Source organism: Balaenoptera musculus, chromosome 2 (assembly GCF_009873245.2).
Source record: "Balaenoptera musculus isolate JJ_BM4_2016_0621 chromosome 2, mBalMus1.pri.v3, whole genome shotgun sequence".
Classification (NCBI taxonomy): Eukaryota; Metazoa; Chordata; class Mammalia; order Artiodactyla; family Balaenopteridae; genus Balaenoptera; species Balaenoptera musculus.
Genome location: NC_045786.1, coordinates 108,203,663 through 108,223,738, shown reverse-complemented (window position 1 = coordinate 108,223,738; position 20,076 = coordinate 108,203,663). Strand labels below are relative to the sequence as shown.

Genomic DNA, 20,076 nt, shown 5'->3' with positions numbered 1-20,076 from the left:
TCTCAATGATGAAAAACTGAAAGCATGTCCTCTAAGATCAGGAAATAGACAAGGATGTCTATTCTTGCCACCATTATTCAACATAGTTTTGGAAGTCCTAGCCATGGCAATCACAGAAGAAAAAGAAATAAAAGGAATACAAATTGGAAAAGAAAAAGTAAAACTGTCACTGTTTGCAGATGACATGATACTACACATAGATAATCCTAAAGATGCCACCAGAAAACTAATAGAGCTAATCAATGAATCCGGTAAAGTTGTAGGATACAAAATTAATGCACAGAAATCTCTTGCATTACTATACACTAACAACAAAAGATCAGAAAGAGAAATTAAGGAAACAATCCCATTCACCACTGCAACAAAAAGAATAAAATAGCTAGGAATAAACCTACCTAAAAGACCTGTACTCAGAAAACTATAAGACACTGATGAAAGAAATCAAAGATGACAGAAACAGATGGACAGATATACCATGTTCTTGGATTGGAAGAATCAACATTGTGAAAATGACTATACTACCCAAAGCAATCTACAGATTCAATGCAATCCCTATCAAATTACCAATGGCATTTTTTACAGAACTAGAACAAAAAATGTTAAAATTTGTATGGAGACACAAAAGACCCTGAATAGCCAACGCAATCTTGAGGGAAAAAAAACGGAGCTGGAGGAATCAGGCTCCCTGACTTCAGACTATACCACATAGCTACAGTCATCAGGACAGTATGGTACTGGCACAAAAACAGAAATATAGATCAATGGAATAGGATAGAAAGCCCAGAAATAAACCCACGCACCTATGGTCAACTAAGCTGTGATAAAAGAGGCAAGAATATACAGTGGAGAAAAGACAGTCTCTTCAATAAGTGGTGCTGGGAAAACTGGACAGCTACATGTAAAAGAATGAAATTAGAACACTCCCTAACACCATATACAAAAATAAACTCAAAATGGATTAAAGACCTAAATGTAAGACTGGACACCATAAAACTCTTAGAGGAAAACATACGAAGAACACTCTCTGACATAAATCACAGCAAAATCTTTTTGACCCACCTCCTAGAGTAATGGAAATAAAACCAAAAATAAACAAATGGGACCTAATGAAACTTAAAAGCTTTTGCACAGCAAAGGAAACTATAAATAAGACAAAAAGACAGCCCTCAGAATGGGAGAAAATATTTGCAAATGAATCAATGGACAAAGGATTAATCTCCAAACTATATAAACAGCTCATGCAGCTCAATATTAAAAAAAAAAAAAACCCAATCAAAAAATGGGCAGAAGACCTAAACAGACAATTCTCCAAAGAAGACATACAGATGGCCACAGGCACATGAAAAGCTGCACAACATCACTAATTATTAGAGAAATGGAAATCAAAACTACAATGAGGTATCACCTCACACTGGTTAGAAAAGGCATCATCAGAAAATCTACAAACAGCAAATGCTGGAGAGGGTGTGGAGAAAAGGGAACCCTCTTGCACTGTTGGTGGGAATGTAAACTAATACAGCCCCTATGGAGGACAGCCTTAAAAAACTAAAAGCGGAATTACCATATGACCCAGCAATCCCACTACTGGGCATATACCCAGAGAAAACCATAATTCAAAAAGAGTCATGTACCCCAATGTTCATTGCAGTGCTATTTACAATACCCAGGTCATGGAAGCAATCTAAATGCCCATCGACAGAAGAATGGATAAAGCAGATGTGGCACGTATATACAATGGAATATTAATCAGCCATAAAAAGGAACGAAATTGGGTCATTTGTAGAGACGTGGATGGACCTAGAGAGTGTCATAGACAGTGAAGTAAGACTGAAAGGGAAAAACAAATACCGTATATTAATGCATATATATGGAATCTAGAAAAATGGCACCAATGAACTGGTTTGCAAGGCAGAAATAGAGACACAGATGTAGAGAACCAACGTATGGACACCAAGGGGGGATAGTGGGGTGGGGAGGGAGGTGGTGTTGGTGGCGGGATGAATTGGGAGATTGGGATTGACATATATACACTAATATGTATATAATAAAGAACTAATAAGAACCTGCTGTATAAAAAACAAATAAATAAAATTAAATTCAAAAATAAAATAAAAATTTTCCCAATACTAGGAAAAACAAAAAGAGGATGTGGTATATGTATACAATGAAATATTAGTCAGTCATAAAAAAGAATGAAATATTGCTATTTGCAGCAAGATGGATGGACCTAGAGAATATCACACTAAGTGAAGTAAGTCAGAGAGAGAAAGACAAATATTATATGATATCACTTATATGTGGAATCTAAAAAATAATAGAAATGAATCTATATAAAAAAGAGAAACAGACTCACAGACATAGAAAACAAACTAATGGTTACCAAATGGGAAAGGGAAGGGGGGGAGGGATAAATCAGGAGTACGGATTAACAGATACAAACTACTGTATGTAAAATAGATACACAACAAGCATTTACTGTATAACATAGGGAAATACATTCAATATCTTGTAATAACCTATAATGGAAAATAATCTGAAAAAATTCTATATGTATAACTGAATCACTTTGCTGTACACCTGAAATGAACACAATATTGTACATCAACTATACTTCAGTCTAAAAAAAAAAGATTCACATTAATAAGCCATGCTAAGTAAAAGTAAAATATTCAGGCATTACAACTAAAATGTGCTACTGTTCAGTATTAACAAGAAATTCCCTCCAATCACCACCAATAAGGGCTGAGAGAAAGAAAATAATCCCCATTAACATAAAGTCTCTTACCTTCCATACTGGTTCTCCAGTGCTGTTTTTAATATGAGGCACATTAAAATTCAACATACGCTTCAAAGCCACTGGAAATGAAAACAGTCTTATTAAATATTACCAATGTTTTTAGGATTTCATTTTTCCACCACACTTATTACTTATTACCTCAAAACAAAATGCACAAATCACTCTAGTAAAACTGATTAATCAATATCAATGCATATGTAGAAGTAGGATCAGACTTTGTAAGACAGTTTCATCAACAACTAAAGGGATGTTGTCTGGGAGATTTTCTAATTTAAGCGTCTTTGCCCAGATTAAAATGTGAAAAATGTTCAGGAAGAAGCCTTTTCCATGTCTCCTGATGATACTACACTACATTTTATATAGATGCAAAAAGAAATTGTCAATCACGACCTTGCAGTGGCCTCGATAGATAACTGGTGCTGTTGTCTATTTACTGTGTGGCTGAAAGCATAGATTAAGATAAGTTTTTCTAAAACCAAAAATCCTCTATGATATATTTAATTGGTTCATATTTAAATGGTTTAAAACCTAAATACAGCAGATCTATTTTTTAGTTATCCTGGAGTGCATTCTACGGCCAATTTATCCTGTCAGATTCACTAGTGAGACTTTCCTATAGATGTGGTAGGTAACTGATAACTCCTGCTTAAAAAATATACAATTCTATAATCATAGCAGTTACACTCTATGTCTTACAGTATTTTGTGGTTTTTACTGCTCATCTGTTCATGTGTTACAGCAGACTCAAATATTTTCTAAGGGAAATAAAAATCTTGATACACTTTTATGTGAAGTTGAGACGGCCAAATATTCAAGGGAGGGTAGTAGTTATCTGATTAAATGTTTAAATGATTGGTAACCCTAAAATCTACTTGGTTGACTTTTAAAAAGCATTTGGATTAGGTTTTATTAAGTAATACAGAATAATCTACAAGCTAAACACCTACCAGAGAAGATTATAATACTCAAATCACCTGCGTATCAATTTATAGCATATTCACTCACCAGAAAAACTTCTATTCAATGCTTATTTCTTGAAGCAGGTTAAAATAATAAGAGATTGAACTTCAGTGATATATTTATATATGTGTAGAGATACAGAGGTGATTTGTTGGTAAAATGTTAGTACCTAATGTCCAGCCAATAATATACATCGCCCATAATTTAGACCTACTTCAGAAGCTCACAGATGTGACAATAGTTCACAGAGGACACCTAGGAAGAGTCACAGCCTGTGGTACATATGAGTTCCAGGTACATGGTGTTCTCCAGAGCTTCAGTAACTGAAAGAAGCCCCTATCAGCAGGTATTCCCACGCTTGCCTTCTCAGCTCCATCTTGGTGAATTTCCCCATTTCTGAGCCTTGGCTAACTTGTTAACAGGGATTTTGACACAATGGATTTGTTAATAAAGTACATGGTCTAAGACTCAATTGTGATTTATTTCCCAAAACATTCTCAATAGGCATCAGGGAAATGTTTACTTGTCCTACTATAGAACATAGTTTACCTTTCTCCCAAAGTAAGACAGAACTCAACTGGAGTACTAATTTGATAAACCTGGCATAACCTATGTAGTAATGATGTGAAATCTTGCTACAATGAAGTTTATTTCTGCAGAAATCCATATTATACTACTAGACTTTAACATTCTACAAAGTTTCTGCATATAAAAATTACTACCATCCAAACTTCATTTTTCAAAAAGCTCCCTTATATTGGTACAGAGTCTCCCTTAACATGTTATTTTTTATTTTAATATGTAGTATGACCTAATTCATTGAGGTTCATTAAGCTGTCAGAACCATAGTGCAAAGACAAGTGGGGCTTCTATTTGCTTACACAGATGTAATGAATGGCAGTTATTTCCCAAATTTTATTTGGACTTTCATATATTTAAGTTACACCTGACTTCATCTGATAGCTTACACTACATTATCTATTGGGGAAATGCAGAACACAACTCATTATGCACTGTTTGTCGTTAGCAGATTGAAGTCTATCATTAATTTTTCTTTGAATTCCAAAGGAAGGAATCAAGTACAGCCAAAATCCTTTCTGTAGGTCATATTAACTGTAACCAGTTATATTCCTATTCCGATTTATATGCAAAAGAACATAATTAAAAGAGACAGAACTTCCAAATATGCAAATTCTTAATGGCTTATCTCTATTAGCTTCTCAGAATTAACAGTTTGCCAACTTTCAAGACAATTAGCTAACAGGTATAAACCAAGTTGCCATCAGAAGTTTCCAAAAAATAAGGCAAAACTAAAATTATCTAGGGTGGAAAAAATATCAAAGCTCAAGGGAAAGAATATGTATTTTTAAAAACTATACTTCACGGTATAAATGGAAGCTATATAACCATGCTCTGCTAAACATGAAACTAATAATGCGTAGTTTAAAAACGCTAATTTGCCAAATAATTAAAATGGGAAAGGTATTAATTCATGCGTTTTGCCATTCTTATATCCCATTCCAGCATGCTGAAGACGGAAATCTTTATCACAAGGCGTTTCTCTTCAGGTACCCCCAAAGACTGGTCCACAGGAGAGAAATGGCAGAATGTAATCTGCTCTGAAAAGAGCATCTAAATTTTTAACTGTGGTGTAAGTGCCGGAAAATGAAACTCTCAACATTAAAATGGGAGAGAACTTAACCACGCGCAGAAACAAACCTGAAGACCTCATAAGTGGCAACACGGGGCGGGAAATGCCAGGTGCCAGATCTGGTCGCCATGGCCTTTTGAGGCCCAGTAGGAAAGAGACAAGAGCAGGACCGCAGCAACCCGCTCACCCCTGAAGCCCCCTCTCCGGCACCACATCTGAGAGCCGAGTTCTCAAGCTAATGGCATCTCTTCCCTAAAAACTCAAAAGGGGAAGGGCTCTCGATGGTCTGAGAACGGGATTAAACTATTGGAGGTCCGTCTCCGAACTGCACGCACCGCGACCAAGTGAGGGCGACAAGAGGAGGAATATGTCCTCACGGCAAGCACAAAACCGCAGGAAAGAGAAGGGAATAAGTCGGTACCTGTTTGTCTCTCTCGAATACTGGCTGCTGCGGCCGCCGCCATCTTGACTCCCACCATACACTGCCCGGCTTGAGAGCAGAGCCCGATGTTGACGTGGCCTCCCCGACCGCCCCGGAAGCAAAGATCGGAGGGGCGGGACCATAGAAGGCCAAACCCCGCCTCCTCCAGGGTGACCCTCCCATACTCTCAGCTCTCTCCACAAAACTTAGAGACCCAACGTGGGAATAATACCCGAACACCTGGCAGTGTTTACTTTCCAGCGGCGGAATAGTAGGAATTTTTATCCTGTCTAATCAAGCCACAGCTTCTCAAAGGGTAGCTGCTTTAAAGTGAGCTCTTAGGGCAGGAGCGTGTTGTAGTGCTAAGGACCTAAGTACTGAACTGTTAGTTTGGTCGTCTACAGATCTCTTGTGGTGATAATAATCTAGGAGCTTCAGGATCACAGGACTAAAGTAAATGAAGCTCCTGGAACAAAATTGGCACTTAAATGCTAGCTCCCTTCTGTTTCCCCAGTGCAGCAGGAGGGGTCTCCCGTTTGCTCCTTTTCTGGGAAACAGGCGGCTTCGGAGCATTGCTCTAATCAGGCAGATTTCTTAATCTCATCTGTTAGGCATAATGGTCTAGCTGCATGGGGTTGTTTTGCCTGCATGGACACAGAAGCCAGGAAGGCGCAAAATGGCAGTTCGTATTTTCCTCCTTTTAGTAACTGCAAAATCACAAAACATTACTTTGGCAGAGGGTGTAAGTGGATAGTGCAGGTGTCTTAATGTACACAAAGTCATGTGATGACAAAATGTATCCAATATTAATAATTTCTAATTTAATCCATAGATTTTTTTACTGGATGTCAAAAATGGACACAACTCATTTTCCATATGGTCAACAGAGTTCACTTAGGATACTGCATTAGTTATTGAATATGTTCATTCTGAAGCTTCACCAAATTCTGAAATGAAATTATAGACCCTGTGCCTCAAAAACTGGTCTGAAAACTTAACTTTTTGAATTTATGAGAAATTAAGTTACCCCAACAATTACATAAAGAGCAAATTTTTTAAACAAAACACAAAAGTTTATTTTTATGAAACTTAAAGACAGGTGATCTCATTCTTAATGCCATTAGGGAACACCCTAGAACTGGACCTACATTCTTTTTTTTTCCTTGTGTAAATTTTTTTCACCTTTTTTGAGGGTATAATTGATAAATCTGGCAACATATCTGAAACGTACATTGTGATGATATGATATATATGTATACATTGTGAAAGAATTCCCCCCACTTAGTTATTTACCACATCTATCATCTCACACACACATATATATATATATATTTTTTGGTGAAAACTTTTGCATTCTACTCTCTTAGCATATTTCAATTATACAGTACAGTTAACTACAGTCACGTTATATATTAGATCCTCAGACCATACTCATCTTATAGCTGATTTTTTACTGCTTCCTATAGGTGGAATAAAAAAAAGTGGAATCACCAATGAACTAGGTGTGTTGCATTTAAACAGAGATGACAGTTCCTGCCCTATGGGAAAGTTCTACTTAATTTTTTGTCTTCATGGAATATAAAATAAACAGGCTTTCCCACTGTCAACATCGGAGAGCCCAATCTTGTTCATTTGGTTACTTCTACTTTCAAATGCAAATCTATCTAACCATTTCAGAGCTCCAGCATAGACCTCCCAAAATATATGACTCATATGACACAGAACACTAAGGCATGTTTAACATTTGTGTACAGTATATACATTTGAAATGATAAAAACTGTCCTGACCAAGGAGTGCACATAGTGTGGGCAAACAAATGTATAGGAAATATATGTCCCACAGAACAGTGGCAGTAAACAAACAGTCCCTGTAATGCTAAGACTGAGTAAGGTATTTGTAATGTGTTATTAGAATAAGGAAAGGATTAAACTATGGCTGTTAGAGTGTTAGTTAACCTAATTTTTTTAGCCGTTTAACTGACTCTACCTATCCAGATTTTTGGCTAAAATAATATAATTATTCTGGCAAACTATTATTTTACATTAGGGGATAGTTTTAACAGAGAATACCTCAGGACAGCTCATTCAAGAGAGGTTCCTAGGTGTCAGCCAATAACTGCTTGCAGGATCTCTCAAATGGGGAAAGGATCTATTATCCACACAGTATTGTCAGAATCTTAACCTTGTTAAATCCTAACAAGTTACTTGATTTAGTTTATATAAGCACTTCACATTTAGTAGCAGAAACACATTTATTTAGAAAACTTCATTATAAGTGTCATTTTTTTTGTTGTATCTGAAGTCTTTTAAAAAAAGGGAAACTAGGCTGACATAAACTATCACCTAACATAATACCTGGCATACAGTAGACATTGGAATATGTTTGGCAATTTGAAAAGATAACAGTCAAAATGAGAACTTGAAAATAGGATTTCTTCAAAGCAATCCAAATTTTCCTAAACTATACGTAATACACATTCAAGTAATCCATCAATGTGTTTTTATGCTTTACATTGCATCACTTACAGCATAAACCTAGTTTAATAGCTTATTGTAAAATTAGCAACAAAGCTGTGATAAGCACTATATATAAGAATTACACATTTATAAATAGAATCTTGTTCTAATCATTTTCTTATAATGACTGAATGTAAAAGGCAAAGTCACCGAGAAAACTTACCTATTATATCACATTCTCCTTTACTGCACATTTAGCATTGAGTACAAAAGTTCCAAGAGCTTCCATATAATTAGGGGAAAAATTATAAGAAGTTTGGAATAAAGCAGAAGCCAAAGTAAATTCTCAAGTTAGTAATCAAATGAAAGCTTTTTACTTGACCCAAACAAATAATGACTAATTTATAATATGGAAATTAAATATTACAAAGTATAAAGTCATGAGCTAGTTTCTGATGAGATATTTTAAAGAATCTTTACCTTAAATACTAAAATAGTAAAATGACTAAGTACAAGAATAGTAGAGAATTGTATAAAATGCCTTCAGATGCAGTTCTCACACCAAAAAATTTAAAATTGTTTAAAAAAAATGAGTATAAAACTAACCTAAGACCATTAACAGTAGATGCATACAAGGCGAATTTATGCTTTTTCTTGATAATGAGAGTAACAGAAAACAAGCTTGAAATATATGGCATTTAGACCATTGAAATATTTAAGAAATACATATACACATTTATAAAGGTTTATAGCATAATTCCTTTTTAAAATCTGTCAGTAGGAACTATGCATTGGCTATAACAATGAACAGAAAAAGAACAAACATAATACCAACCATTTGACATAGTAACAATGCAGAAAATAACCTACAGGTTTCTCTGACATATCTTGACTGTAAAGATTAATCTAAAATCATACTGATGGAACATCCTTAAAGCCAGAAAATATTTTGCAATATGAATATTTACACTTCACTTTAAAATGTGAATATACTAAGTAATTTACATCATCTTATCCCTAAGGCCCTGTCTACACATAAAAGAATTGAAACACTGTTTTTAATTGTAGCCAACCCAAGCACACTGCCTCCCCACCAGCCCTCCCCACCCAAAAAGCATGTGAGCTTTAACAGCTTTAATTACCACTGTAATTAAATGAATTCAAACTACAGATAACCAGAAAATAGCTTTAATTAGGTTTTCTGGTTTGTATTGGTTTAATGGCTTTTAAAATTTTATAAAAACTAGGTCGGTTAAGAAATAAAATATCCAGTTTATCAACACATTTGGAATAAAAGCTGTATGGTGAGGTTAAACCTTTTTTGATAATTGATCCTTTAATTACTTTTGATAATTTAACAGAATTCAACACAAGACAAAGAAATGCCTTGTTTAATGTTTTAAAACCTTCAAGTTAAACTTTAATTTACGGGGTCTGTTAGAAAATGTAACAAAATTATACTAGGATTATGTTTTAGTTTTCCTTTGGTATTAATAAGAGATTTATTACCAGTATCAAACCAATCCTGTCATTTGTCTTTAAAAATATCAATAATTTAAGGATGCTTCTTAGAGAGGATGAGAATATGATGGCTGATACCTGCTTTATGTAGCAAGAAAAATGTGCTTAAAATCAAGCATTTTACCTCTCATACAATTTATTCTGGTGAAAAACCCATTTATATTCAGTAACAGATTAGGGACATTAGACTTTTCCAGTTTCTTCTTTTGCAAGAGTACAAATATGGTGACACAACTACGGGATTAGGTATCTTCAAATTGTTATTACATAATCCCTTGTTACTTCTAGGTATTCTTTGACGTTTAGTAGCATTAATAAAGTTAAAAAAGAAAGGAAATGGAAGAGTTTATAGAAGGATAACAGTTAATTCTGCATGGTTGAGATTAGAGTGGGTTTTTCATTCTATTTGTAATTCTTTCTTACACATTTCTACATTGTTTATATAACAGGTATCTTTCAAAAGCAAAGAAGATAACTATATAATGCAATGGTGCCAGCTTACCTTTCATACAACCATCTTGATAATAAATAACTGTCAAATAGCCAAACCTACCAAATGGCAATCCACAGAGATCATTCTATTCAGATAACCTAAAATGTGGATCAGACATAATGTGGTCTAATGCCACACATGGGATACAGGAAAAAAAAAAATTCCTATGATTAAAGCCAAAGGCTTTAAAGAAGACACTTACTTGGGGATTTTCAACTGTATTTTAATCCACCTAAGAAGTGTTTTAAGACTATGGAATGTCCATAGATTCTAGAATATTTGTGCAATTCTGCTTTTTAATATAATACTTCCCCTTAGGCATAATCTAATTGCAGTGTGGATCTATTTTAACATAACTTAATAATCTAAAAACATTTTTAACAACGAATTTAGTGCCATCCTAGAAAAGGATACATATAACACATACCCCAAAATATATGCCTTTGATTTATATAACAAGATTTATCATTTAGCTTTCCTATTTAATGCTTTAAAATAAAATAAGTAATAATTTGAAAATTGCATAAAACTAGAAAAATCACTGTGGCATCCTATAGCTAATCCCAATTTACAAAAACAGTGAGTACAAGTTTTCTTCTTATATATAGCATGCCACTATACTTGAAAGTCTGTACAGCCATTCTAAAAGTATTTATATTGAGGTTTATGAAGCATGTATATTAAGAAAATAGAAAAGTATCAACTCTGACTGGTACACCTTAACAAAAAACTTTTTAGCTTAAGTAGCCAAAATATTCCTTTATGTTCATATCATATATTTTATTGGGCCAAGTTTGCTCAAAAGTGATGATGGACAGATTTCTGAAACAAAAAGTATCAACAGCAGCTTTTAAAGAAGCGTCTCTTTGTTCAAAACAGTTAATGTCCAATGAAGTGAGAATTTTCTTCCTTTTCTAATCTTAGAGTGTTTTTTATGGCAAAGTCCATATTTTCTTGAAATTCTTTATATGTACTGGTGATAGGAAGAGCTAAGCAGTTATTACACTTGTTTCCAACAGGAAAATCCATATGAAGGCACTCAATTGATGGAGTGGGTTTAAATCCAGCAGGTGGAATGGAACTGCAACCAGTAGCAAAAATAAGAATGTCTTCCATTGTTACTGTAGATTTACCATCTGAAAAGAATACCAAAAAAGGAAAAAAAGAAAAAAAAATCCATGTTATATATTGCTACCATCATAGACTCTTCCCCAACTAGACTAGACATGTTGAAAGGCAGAGACACACACATTAACAGTAGATGCATAAGAGGCAAACTAAATCACTAAGTGTAGTAATAGGAAAATGGTATACTGAATACATGTTTATTTGAATTTCAAAGTAGGACTCATACAATCATTTGGTTGAGCTACTCACTGTATATTTAAATGTCTTCCTTAATATAAAATTATCATATAGTCCAAGAGGTTCAGTAGGTTTTGAACCTCCATCTTTCGGGGATATGATCCTACAAACAATTTTAAACCACTTCTAGATCATTGCTATTTGATAAACTATTTCAACAAAGGAAAAACTAAGATGGTATAAAACACCCAAACAACCTAGCTAAAAAATTTTCAACTAAAAGTTAAATTGTTTTATACCATATTAAACAGAATGAATTTACATTGCTAAGGCTTGATGATGAATATCATTACCATGCTGACCAATGGATGAGGAATAATTCAATTTAACTTAAAATTTAAAAAGGTGAAGTAAATGACTAGCTTTGAGACTATCCTGTGCTGTGGCAATCACCCGTATATTTAAAGTTTTCTAGGAAGAATGCCTCTCACTTCAAATTACCTAGAGGAAAACAACCGAAAAATATAACTTTATTATGTAACCTTTCCTATCACTTTCAACTCAGTCATATAAACTTGTTTTGAAACAAGTTTTGTAAATAAGTAGTTAAAGTCTTACTATAAAAAGCAAAACTCAAAGAAATAAATACCCCAAAACAAAGTTTCTAAGACAGTTAAATAAAAATAAAACATCAACATACCCTCAACAGCCTGTAAGTAACTGTTCCAAAACCCCAAAGCCTGTACGTCAGATAATGTGTGTACTGTAAAAAGATCACTAAGAATTTTTGTGGAAAGATTCTCAGGTTTATGACAGAAGATGTTACAAAATGCTTCTGGATAAGTCTGAATTTTCTCCAAAACACCAAGAGTTTTCAGACCCTGTTTAAAACTTAAGAGAAGAAAAATAATGAGCCAACATTCATACACATATGTTTGGAATGAACATTTCTAGCTAATTTACTATCGCATATATGTGTGAAAAAGACAGAAAAAAAAAAGGAAAAACACAGAAAACTATGGATACACTTTATGTGATATGATATTTTCAAATCAATAACAAGCAAATGTATTAATATAAAATGAATATTTTACATGCCTACATTGTTTGGCTTTATGGAATAGTTTTAAAATTAAGCTAACAATTTTTTATTAAGAGGAAAAAAGTAGATATCTAAAATTTTACACTTCAAAGCTAGTTAGTATAAAATGAAAGACTGCAAAGAAAAAGAATCATAAACTTGAGCCACATAAAAATTTAAAACTTATGTATTGCTAAAAAGAAATTAACAAAGACAAAACAAAGTGGGAAAACACTGATACATGATAGAGCACTAATTTCTCTACTATAACAAAAATACAAATCATTTTTCTACAAGAACTCAATAGGAAGTACAAAATATGAATGCATTATTAAGAAAATACAAGTAACAAATGAATTTTTAAAAATGCACATTCTCACTAATAAGCAAAGAATGAAGAAGATACCATTTTTGCCTACCAGACTGACTAAGCCCTAACTGTGGCTCTGGATTCCCTATCCACCTCCTCAGGTACCCTGCTACACTGACTCCTCTTCCCTTCTATTAGCTCTTCCTCAAGAGCACAAAAATATGCCTATCTTTCCCATTTTTGAATAAGGGAAAAAATTCACTCAATCCCATCTGCTTTCCTTTGAGACAACCTATGTGAAAGACTTACCTACATTTACTGTCTCCTTTTTTAAATTTCCTATTCACTTTCCCTCCACTCCTTTCTACATCTCAGGAATAACTGCCCTAAGTGCATGAATGACGTATGGGACCAGTCTCCTGGTTTCCCCTTATATCTCTGGCCAGACTTTCCGAGTCTCTTACAAAGCTTCTTCTTTCTTTGCTTTGCCTTAAATGTTACTGTTTATCCCTCATGGATCTGTAACAAGGCAAATTTCTCTTTTTTCTTACCATATCCCATGGCTTTATTTAAGCAGGTTTATGTTCATTAACTATAAAATCTATTATTTCCAGCCCAGAATATATACCCAACAGACTACTGGGTACCACATATTCCAAGCACCCAAACTTATTAAGTCCAAAAGAAAGCTAATTACCTTACTACCAAAATCAGAACCGTAAGTGACAACAAATGCCTCCATTATTCATCCTATTAGTGTAGCTAAATCTGAAAGTCATTCTTAACTCTTCCCTCTGCCACTCCTAATTACAAATCCTATGAATTTCCTTTTTTGAAATCCCTTTTATCTGCTCAGTTCTCCATATACCAGTGGAACTGTTGTTGTACCAGGTGTGTAAGCTTCCAAGTTGATTTTCCATGTAAACCCCCGTACTGTCATTCATCCTTAGGTATGTTGGATGGAGGCCCCCAAAACATATGTCCACATCCTATTCCCTGGAACCTGTGAATGTGATCTTAGTTGGAAAAAGGGTCCAGGCAGATGTAATTAAGTTAACGATCTTGAAATCATTCTACCTAGGTTATCTGGGCTCACCCTAAGTCCAATGACAACTGTCTTTATAAAAGATACACAGAGAGGAAAAGGCCATGTGATATAGATTCAGAGATTGGAGTTATGCAACCACAAGCCACCAGAAGCTAAAAGAAGCAAAGAATGGATTCTCTTCCTAAATTCCCAGAAAGAATGAAGCCCTGCCAACACCAAGACTTTGGACTTCTAGCCTCCAAAACTATGGGAGAATAAATTTCTGTTGTTTTAAGCCACTCAGTTTGTGATAATTTTTTACAACTGCCATAGAAAACTAATAATACACACTCTTCACATGAAATAAAGTCCAAACTCCTTAACATGGCTTTTAAGGTCCTCCACAATACAATTGCTGCCTTTCTTGCTTGCTTTTAACTTTCACCTTACACCTACCTTTGAAGCAAATTTCAGCCAAACTTAAGTTCACCTTTATAATTTTACTTTTAATTAAAATGAAATATTTCAAGCTTATATAAAAATCCAGGAAATAACAGAAAACCACGACTGTAACTTGATTTTGAAAGACATCAACATTTTATATTTGCTCAGATTATTTTTAAGAAAACATTCTATTCACTCAACTAAATCTGCCCATTCATCAGTTTCCCTTCTCTCCTTTTACAAAGAAAACTATCTGAAACTGCTATTTACCTATTCTGAAATTTTTACTATAGCCTGCATTTCATTTTAGTTTCACTCTATATGTATCCCTAAAAAATAACTAATATTGGTTTGCTTGTTTTGAAACTTTCCAATAATGGTACCATACTGTATACTTATTTTTCTGCAATTTGCTTTTTTGAGAGTAATTTTTTCTAATTGTCATATAGTAATAGTTATTACTACATTTAGGAAACTAGTTCTGTCACTTTATTTTGGGCAACTGTACTGAATTACAAAAAAATTTTTTATTCCTTCCTGCCAATTTTTGTATTTTTTAAAAAAAATTCCAATTTACCTTCTATTTAAAAAGTTATACTAGTTCTTATTTTTTAAATGGTTACCTCAAAATTTTAATTGGCATATTTGAAATCTAAAGTGAATCAGGTATTTACCCTCTTCCTGAACAATACAAAGACCTTAGAACACTTGCAATTCTGGTAGCTCTCTCTTCCTATGCTACTTAAACATTTTGTTCCACCTTGTATCATAAATTCCCAAAGTAAACATTAATTTTTTGTACAAACAGTGTTTAGTTACTCTAAAATTAACAACTTTCTTTACCATTCCTTCTCACTTGCACACCTCCCTGTTAGAGTCCTTTACCTCTTGTAACCTTGCTACACTCTTTACAGAAGAAGTTCTAAGATTATTTTAGTTGGACAGTCATGTAGACTACCAATGATAATTTTAATTCTTCCAATCCTTAATAACATTCACTTATTCATTTAGTCTTGCTGCTCTACTAGGACCTCCTGCATATTGTAGAAATGAAGGGGGTAATTATATGTATCCCAGGCTTGTCATGGCCTTAAGAGGAATGTCTATCACACTTCATTAAGGATAATGTTTGCTGAATCTTTACTAGATAATCTTTATAAGGATATTTCAAATTGTTAGTTTAAAATTATGTATAAATGTTTAAATGTAGCAATTGCTTTTTTTGCATGTATAACTGTATGAAGATTGTTTGATTTTTCTCTTTTAATCTATTAGTGGAGTGCACTAAAGCAAGATTTTTTTTTTGATGTTCTACCTGCCTTGCTTCCTTTTATAAACAGTCCTCAGAATTGTTAGTAAATTTTGAGGCCATGTTGCTAGGTACAAATAGATTCAAGACTGCTGAATCCTAAAGAATTTGTTCTTTTTAACACTATTAGGGTCATTTAAGGACAAGGCTTTTTAAAAAGATTATTAGAATTTCCTTCTCTCTTTTTTTGCTTTAAAGTCATTTATTTGCAATGCAATTTAAGATCCTCTGTTTTTTTAATATGAATCTAAGCTATTTACATGTAATATAATTACCTATATGTTTTCTGTCTTATGTTTTCTTTGAACATGTGTTTTTCCTTGCTTGTTTTCATCCCTCTTTTTCTGTTCACTGTATGATTAAATATGTTTTCTTTATTTCTACCCCCACCCCCATCAAACTGGTTTGGAAGTTACACACTCTGTTCCTGTTTAGAGTTTTCCCTTAAAATATATATACTTGGCTTAACAATCTAAAGGTAATTAATGCTTCCCCACTACTACCTCAAGAATACAAGTTCCTTAAAACAATAAATACAATGTCCATTCTCTTCTTACAGATGAACCTTTAGCTAGTATTTTAATTATTTTAACCATTTCTTACCAAAATTTAGTTGTCTTTTAAATGGCCAATGCTTGTTTTTATTTATTCAGGTTTTTTCATTTCTTTGCTTACTCCTGGTGCTTGTATCTTACTTTTTCCTTCTGGGTTCAATTTCTTTCTTCCTTAAGTAGGTACTTTATTAATCTCTCCAGGAGAGAAGTAAATCTGTCTCAAAATGTCTTTATTTCCTCCTCTCTCTTGAATGATAACGTAACTAGCTCTGTGAAGTTACTATCTTGGCTGTCTGTTTTTAACGTTGATGTCACTGAAAAAAAGGCGTCCAGTATAATTGATGCTCATTTTTACAGTAATGTCTTTTTGCTCAGAACACTATTTCATCACAAAGTACACTACACTTCAGCGTGTTAAACCCTGTGAACCTGAAGAACTTCTCAAGCAGCATTTTCTATAATATTGCCCAGCCTCCGTCTCTTTTGTCAAATATATATGTGGGTGCTCTTATTCTAACTTTCATGACATTTCTTGTTTCAGTCTTTTTCTCTCTTTTCTCTTCAATGGCCTAGCATTTAACAACCACCAAGTTTCATTTCCATGATCATTTTTGTTTCTGTTTCATTTTCCTTGTTTTCCTGTTGGCTGCTTGAATATTTTTTTAGATTCCATCTTTATCTACAGTGTTTTGAGTGTATCTCTATGAGCAGATTTTTTAAAAAATGTAATAATTTACTGCTGCCAACATTTTATCAGTTCAACTATAGAAACATTACTTCCCTTCATGTCCCTTTGCCTTTTGCTGTTTATAATTTCCTAAGTATTTCTTTTATATACATTGTGAACCACATTAGAGAATGTTGTAATTTTTGCCTCAACCGTCAAACATAATTTAGTAGACACAAGAGGAGAAGGAAACATGCTTTTATTCTTTTAATTATTCTTTCTTCCTTCCTGATGTTCCAAGATTTCACCTTTAATAATTTGCTTTCTATTTCAAAAAATTCCCATAGGCATTCTTTTAGGGTAGATCTGCTGGTGACAGATCGTTTAGTTTTCCTTCAAATAAGAATGTCCAGACTTCTCTCCACTGTGTCCTTGCTGAGATCCCCAGCTGGTCTGCTTTCATCTCTCTACCTTTCAAAAGTCTTCTTAAGTTTGTTTTATAAACACTGTTCAGGGTTTTTAACTGTACTTATCAGGAAGAATAGAGAGAAGAGTGTCTATTCCATGTTATCCACAACTGGAAGTCTATGATCATTTTTCAACTTAGAAGCACTATTTGATTCATTTCACATTTTATGTTTGGGGTTTATTTTTCTTTTAAATCACTGTAATAACACTTTTTATGTCTCAGTTTGTCCTGTTATTTAAATCCTTGATGTGCTATTCCCAATACTTGCTGTTTAGGATGGTTGTGTTTTGTCTTTTATTGGAACCTCCTCTTCTTTAGCAATGTAACTTTAGCATTCCCATCAGGCTCAGATGTAGAAATTTCCCTAAACATTGTTATGTATTTGCTTTTGCCTGGCACTCTATAAGTACTATGAATCCTAAGACCGATTACTTTGTTAATGTCTTTGGTTCGGACTGGGGGGTCCATTCAGAATGCCAAACCCAAGTTTGGGGCAAACTGAGGGTTCTGATTTCATATGACATTTAGGGTACTATGGCTTTTTTTTTTTTTAATAGATCTTTATTGGAGTATAATTACTTCACAATACTGTGTTAGTTTCTGTTGCACAACAAAGCGAATCAGCCATATGCATACACATGTCCCCATATCCCCTCCCTCTTGAGCCTCCCTCCCATCCTCCCTAACCCACCCCTCTAGGTCATCTCAAAGCACTGAGCCAATCTCCCTGTACTATGCTGCAGCTTCCCACCAGCCAACTATTTTACATTCGGTAGTGTATATATGTCGATGCTACTCTCACTTCCCCCACAACTTCGCCCTCCTACCCCATGATGAACCTAGTTGCAGGGGAGGAATAAAGAGGTACTATGGCTTTTGATTTCCTTGTTATTTCTGACATCTACAGGACTCTTGAGCTCAGATATATTTAAAACATTGTTTTTTGCTGTATGATTTATCTTTCACATAAAAGGAGGGATCAGTCTTCAGCTTCTTTTCTCTTGCCCTCTTCATCTTGATCTGCCTAACTCCTGTTTATAAATCAGGGTTTAATTTAAACACCACTTATACAGATAGGGAAGCCTTTCCTGACAACTAGACTACTCATACCTATAAACACACACACACACAAAATAAACAAACAGCAATGAATTATCTAACTTAGCAATGAGAAAAAATACATCTGTAGACATATGAATTCCTTGGGAAAAAATATTTTGTACATCTATGTCATTAAGAGATACATTTCAAATAAGTTTTTAAATAACTGTATCAAAATTTATAGTATATTTGGATTATTCTGTGTATTAATCATAATTATGAATGGTAATTCTAACTGTAAGAAAATTTTGCTATGTAAGAGTCTTATAGTCAGAAGACACTTGGGTATATTTTAAACAGTTATGTAACACTGTTACTTTAATTGCAGTATTAAAAATACATTGGAGGGCTTCCCTGGTGGCTCAGTGGTTAAGAGTCCACCTGCCAATGCAGGGGACATGGGTTTGAGCCCTGGTCTGGGAAGATCCCACATTGCCGTGGAGTAGCTGGGCCTGTGTGCTACAACTGCTGAGCCTGTGTTCTAGAGCCTGCGAGCCACAACTGCTGAGTCTGTGCGCCACAACTGCTGAGGCCCGCACGCCTAGAGCCCATGCTCCACAACAAGAGAAGCCACCGCAATGACAGGCCCACACACTGCAACGAAGAGTAGCCCTCGCTTGCTGCAACTAGAGAAAGCCCGCGCACAGCAATGAGGACCCAATGCAGCCAAAAATAAATAAATAAATAAATTTATTAAAATAATATATGTATTGGAAATTATATCCTTTACAACTGTTTAAACTTACGATGTCATATTAAATTTTAATTTGGAAGAGTGCTAAAGTTCTGTAGAGCTCTAAAAAAAGAATGAGGACTATATACTGTCAAGTAAAAAATGAGGAGGAAAAAGGGTGGATGGTATGTTACTATTTATCTAATAAAAGAAATGAATATACACACACACATATACTCATATATTTATCTGCTATCATTTAAAAAAAATAATGGAAGGATAAACAGTAAAAGCCACTAAAATAATTACTTCATAGGGGATGGAAGGTAGATGTGATAAGGATGAAAGCTATACTTATCTTAATATAATTTGTATGACAGAGCTGAGTTCTTTCAATGTACTTTCATTATAGATTTGACTTTGGAATCATGCAAACATTTTATATAATTTTAAAATAAAATCAAACTTTAATAAAAGTCAGTAAAAAGAAAAAATAAGATAAAAAATGAAAATAAAATGTATACCCAGTTAGTAATATACAACAAAGAAAATAACTATGCCAAATGACTTTAAAACACAGTAATTTGACTGCATAGCCCTAGAACAAAAAGAATTAGAAAAACAAGTTTAACCTATTTTTAATAATGTTATGTTACTGATGATAATGTTGGCATTATTATTCTGTGACTACTATTTACGAAATGTGGAATAAATCAAGGAATTACTTTATACTCTAATTCACCAATGTCTTTGAGAACTGGGATTATGAACATGGGACAAAGAAAAAGTCAAAAATCTTGTAGTAGTGAATCTGAAGTATCAGTAGAAACCCATGA

The 20,076-nt window shown here is 34.0% G+C and overlaps 2 protein-coding genes across 5 annotated transcripts in view; both read right to left on the bottom strand.

Moving 5' to 3' along the window:
* SCFD1 (sec1 family domain containing 1) overlaps positions 1-5,943 on the bottom strand; it is a 135,415-nt gene extending 129,472 nt beyond the window's left edge. Inside the window, exons 1-2 of the mRNA XM_036842038.1 lie at positions 5,830-5,943; positions 2,786-2,856 (exon numbers count right to left, since the gene is read on the bottom strand). Coding sequence (XP_036697933.1) covers positions 2,786-2,856; positions 5,830-5,887 — 129 coding nt within the window. The 5' untranslated portion in view covers positions 5,888-5,943. The remainder of the gene's footprint in view (positions 1-2,785; positions 2,857-5,829) is intronic.
* A 996-nt stretch (positions 5,944-6,939) lies between these two features.
* G2E3 (G2/M-phase specific E3 ubiquitin protein ligase) overlaps positions 6,940-20,076 on the bottom strand; it is a 57,255-nt gene continuing 44,118 nt past the window's right edge. For 3 of the 4 annotated variants that reach the window (XM_036842678.1, XM_036842675.1, XM_036842676.1), the window contains 2 exons: positions 12,306-12,496; positions 6,940-11,436 (listed from right to left, as the gene is read on the bottom strand). In XM_036842678.1, the coding sequence (XP_036698573.1) occupies positions 11,180-11,436; positions 12,306-12,496 (448 nt within the window). In that variant the 3' untranslated portion in view covers positions 6,940-11,179. The remainder of the gene's footprint in view (positions 11,437-12,305; positions 12,497-20,076) is intronic. The other variant, XM_036842674.1, reaches the window with a different exon arrangement.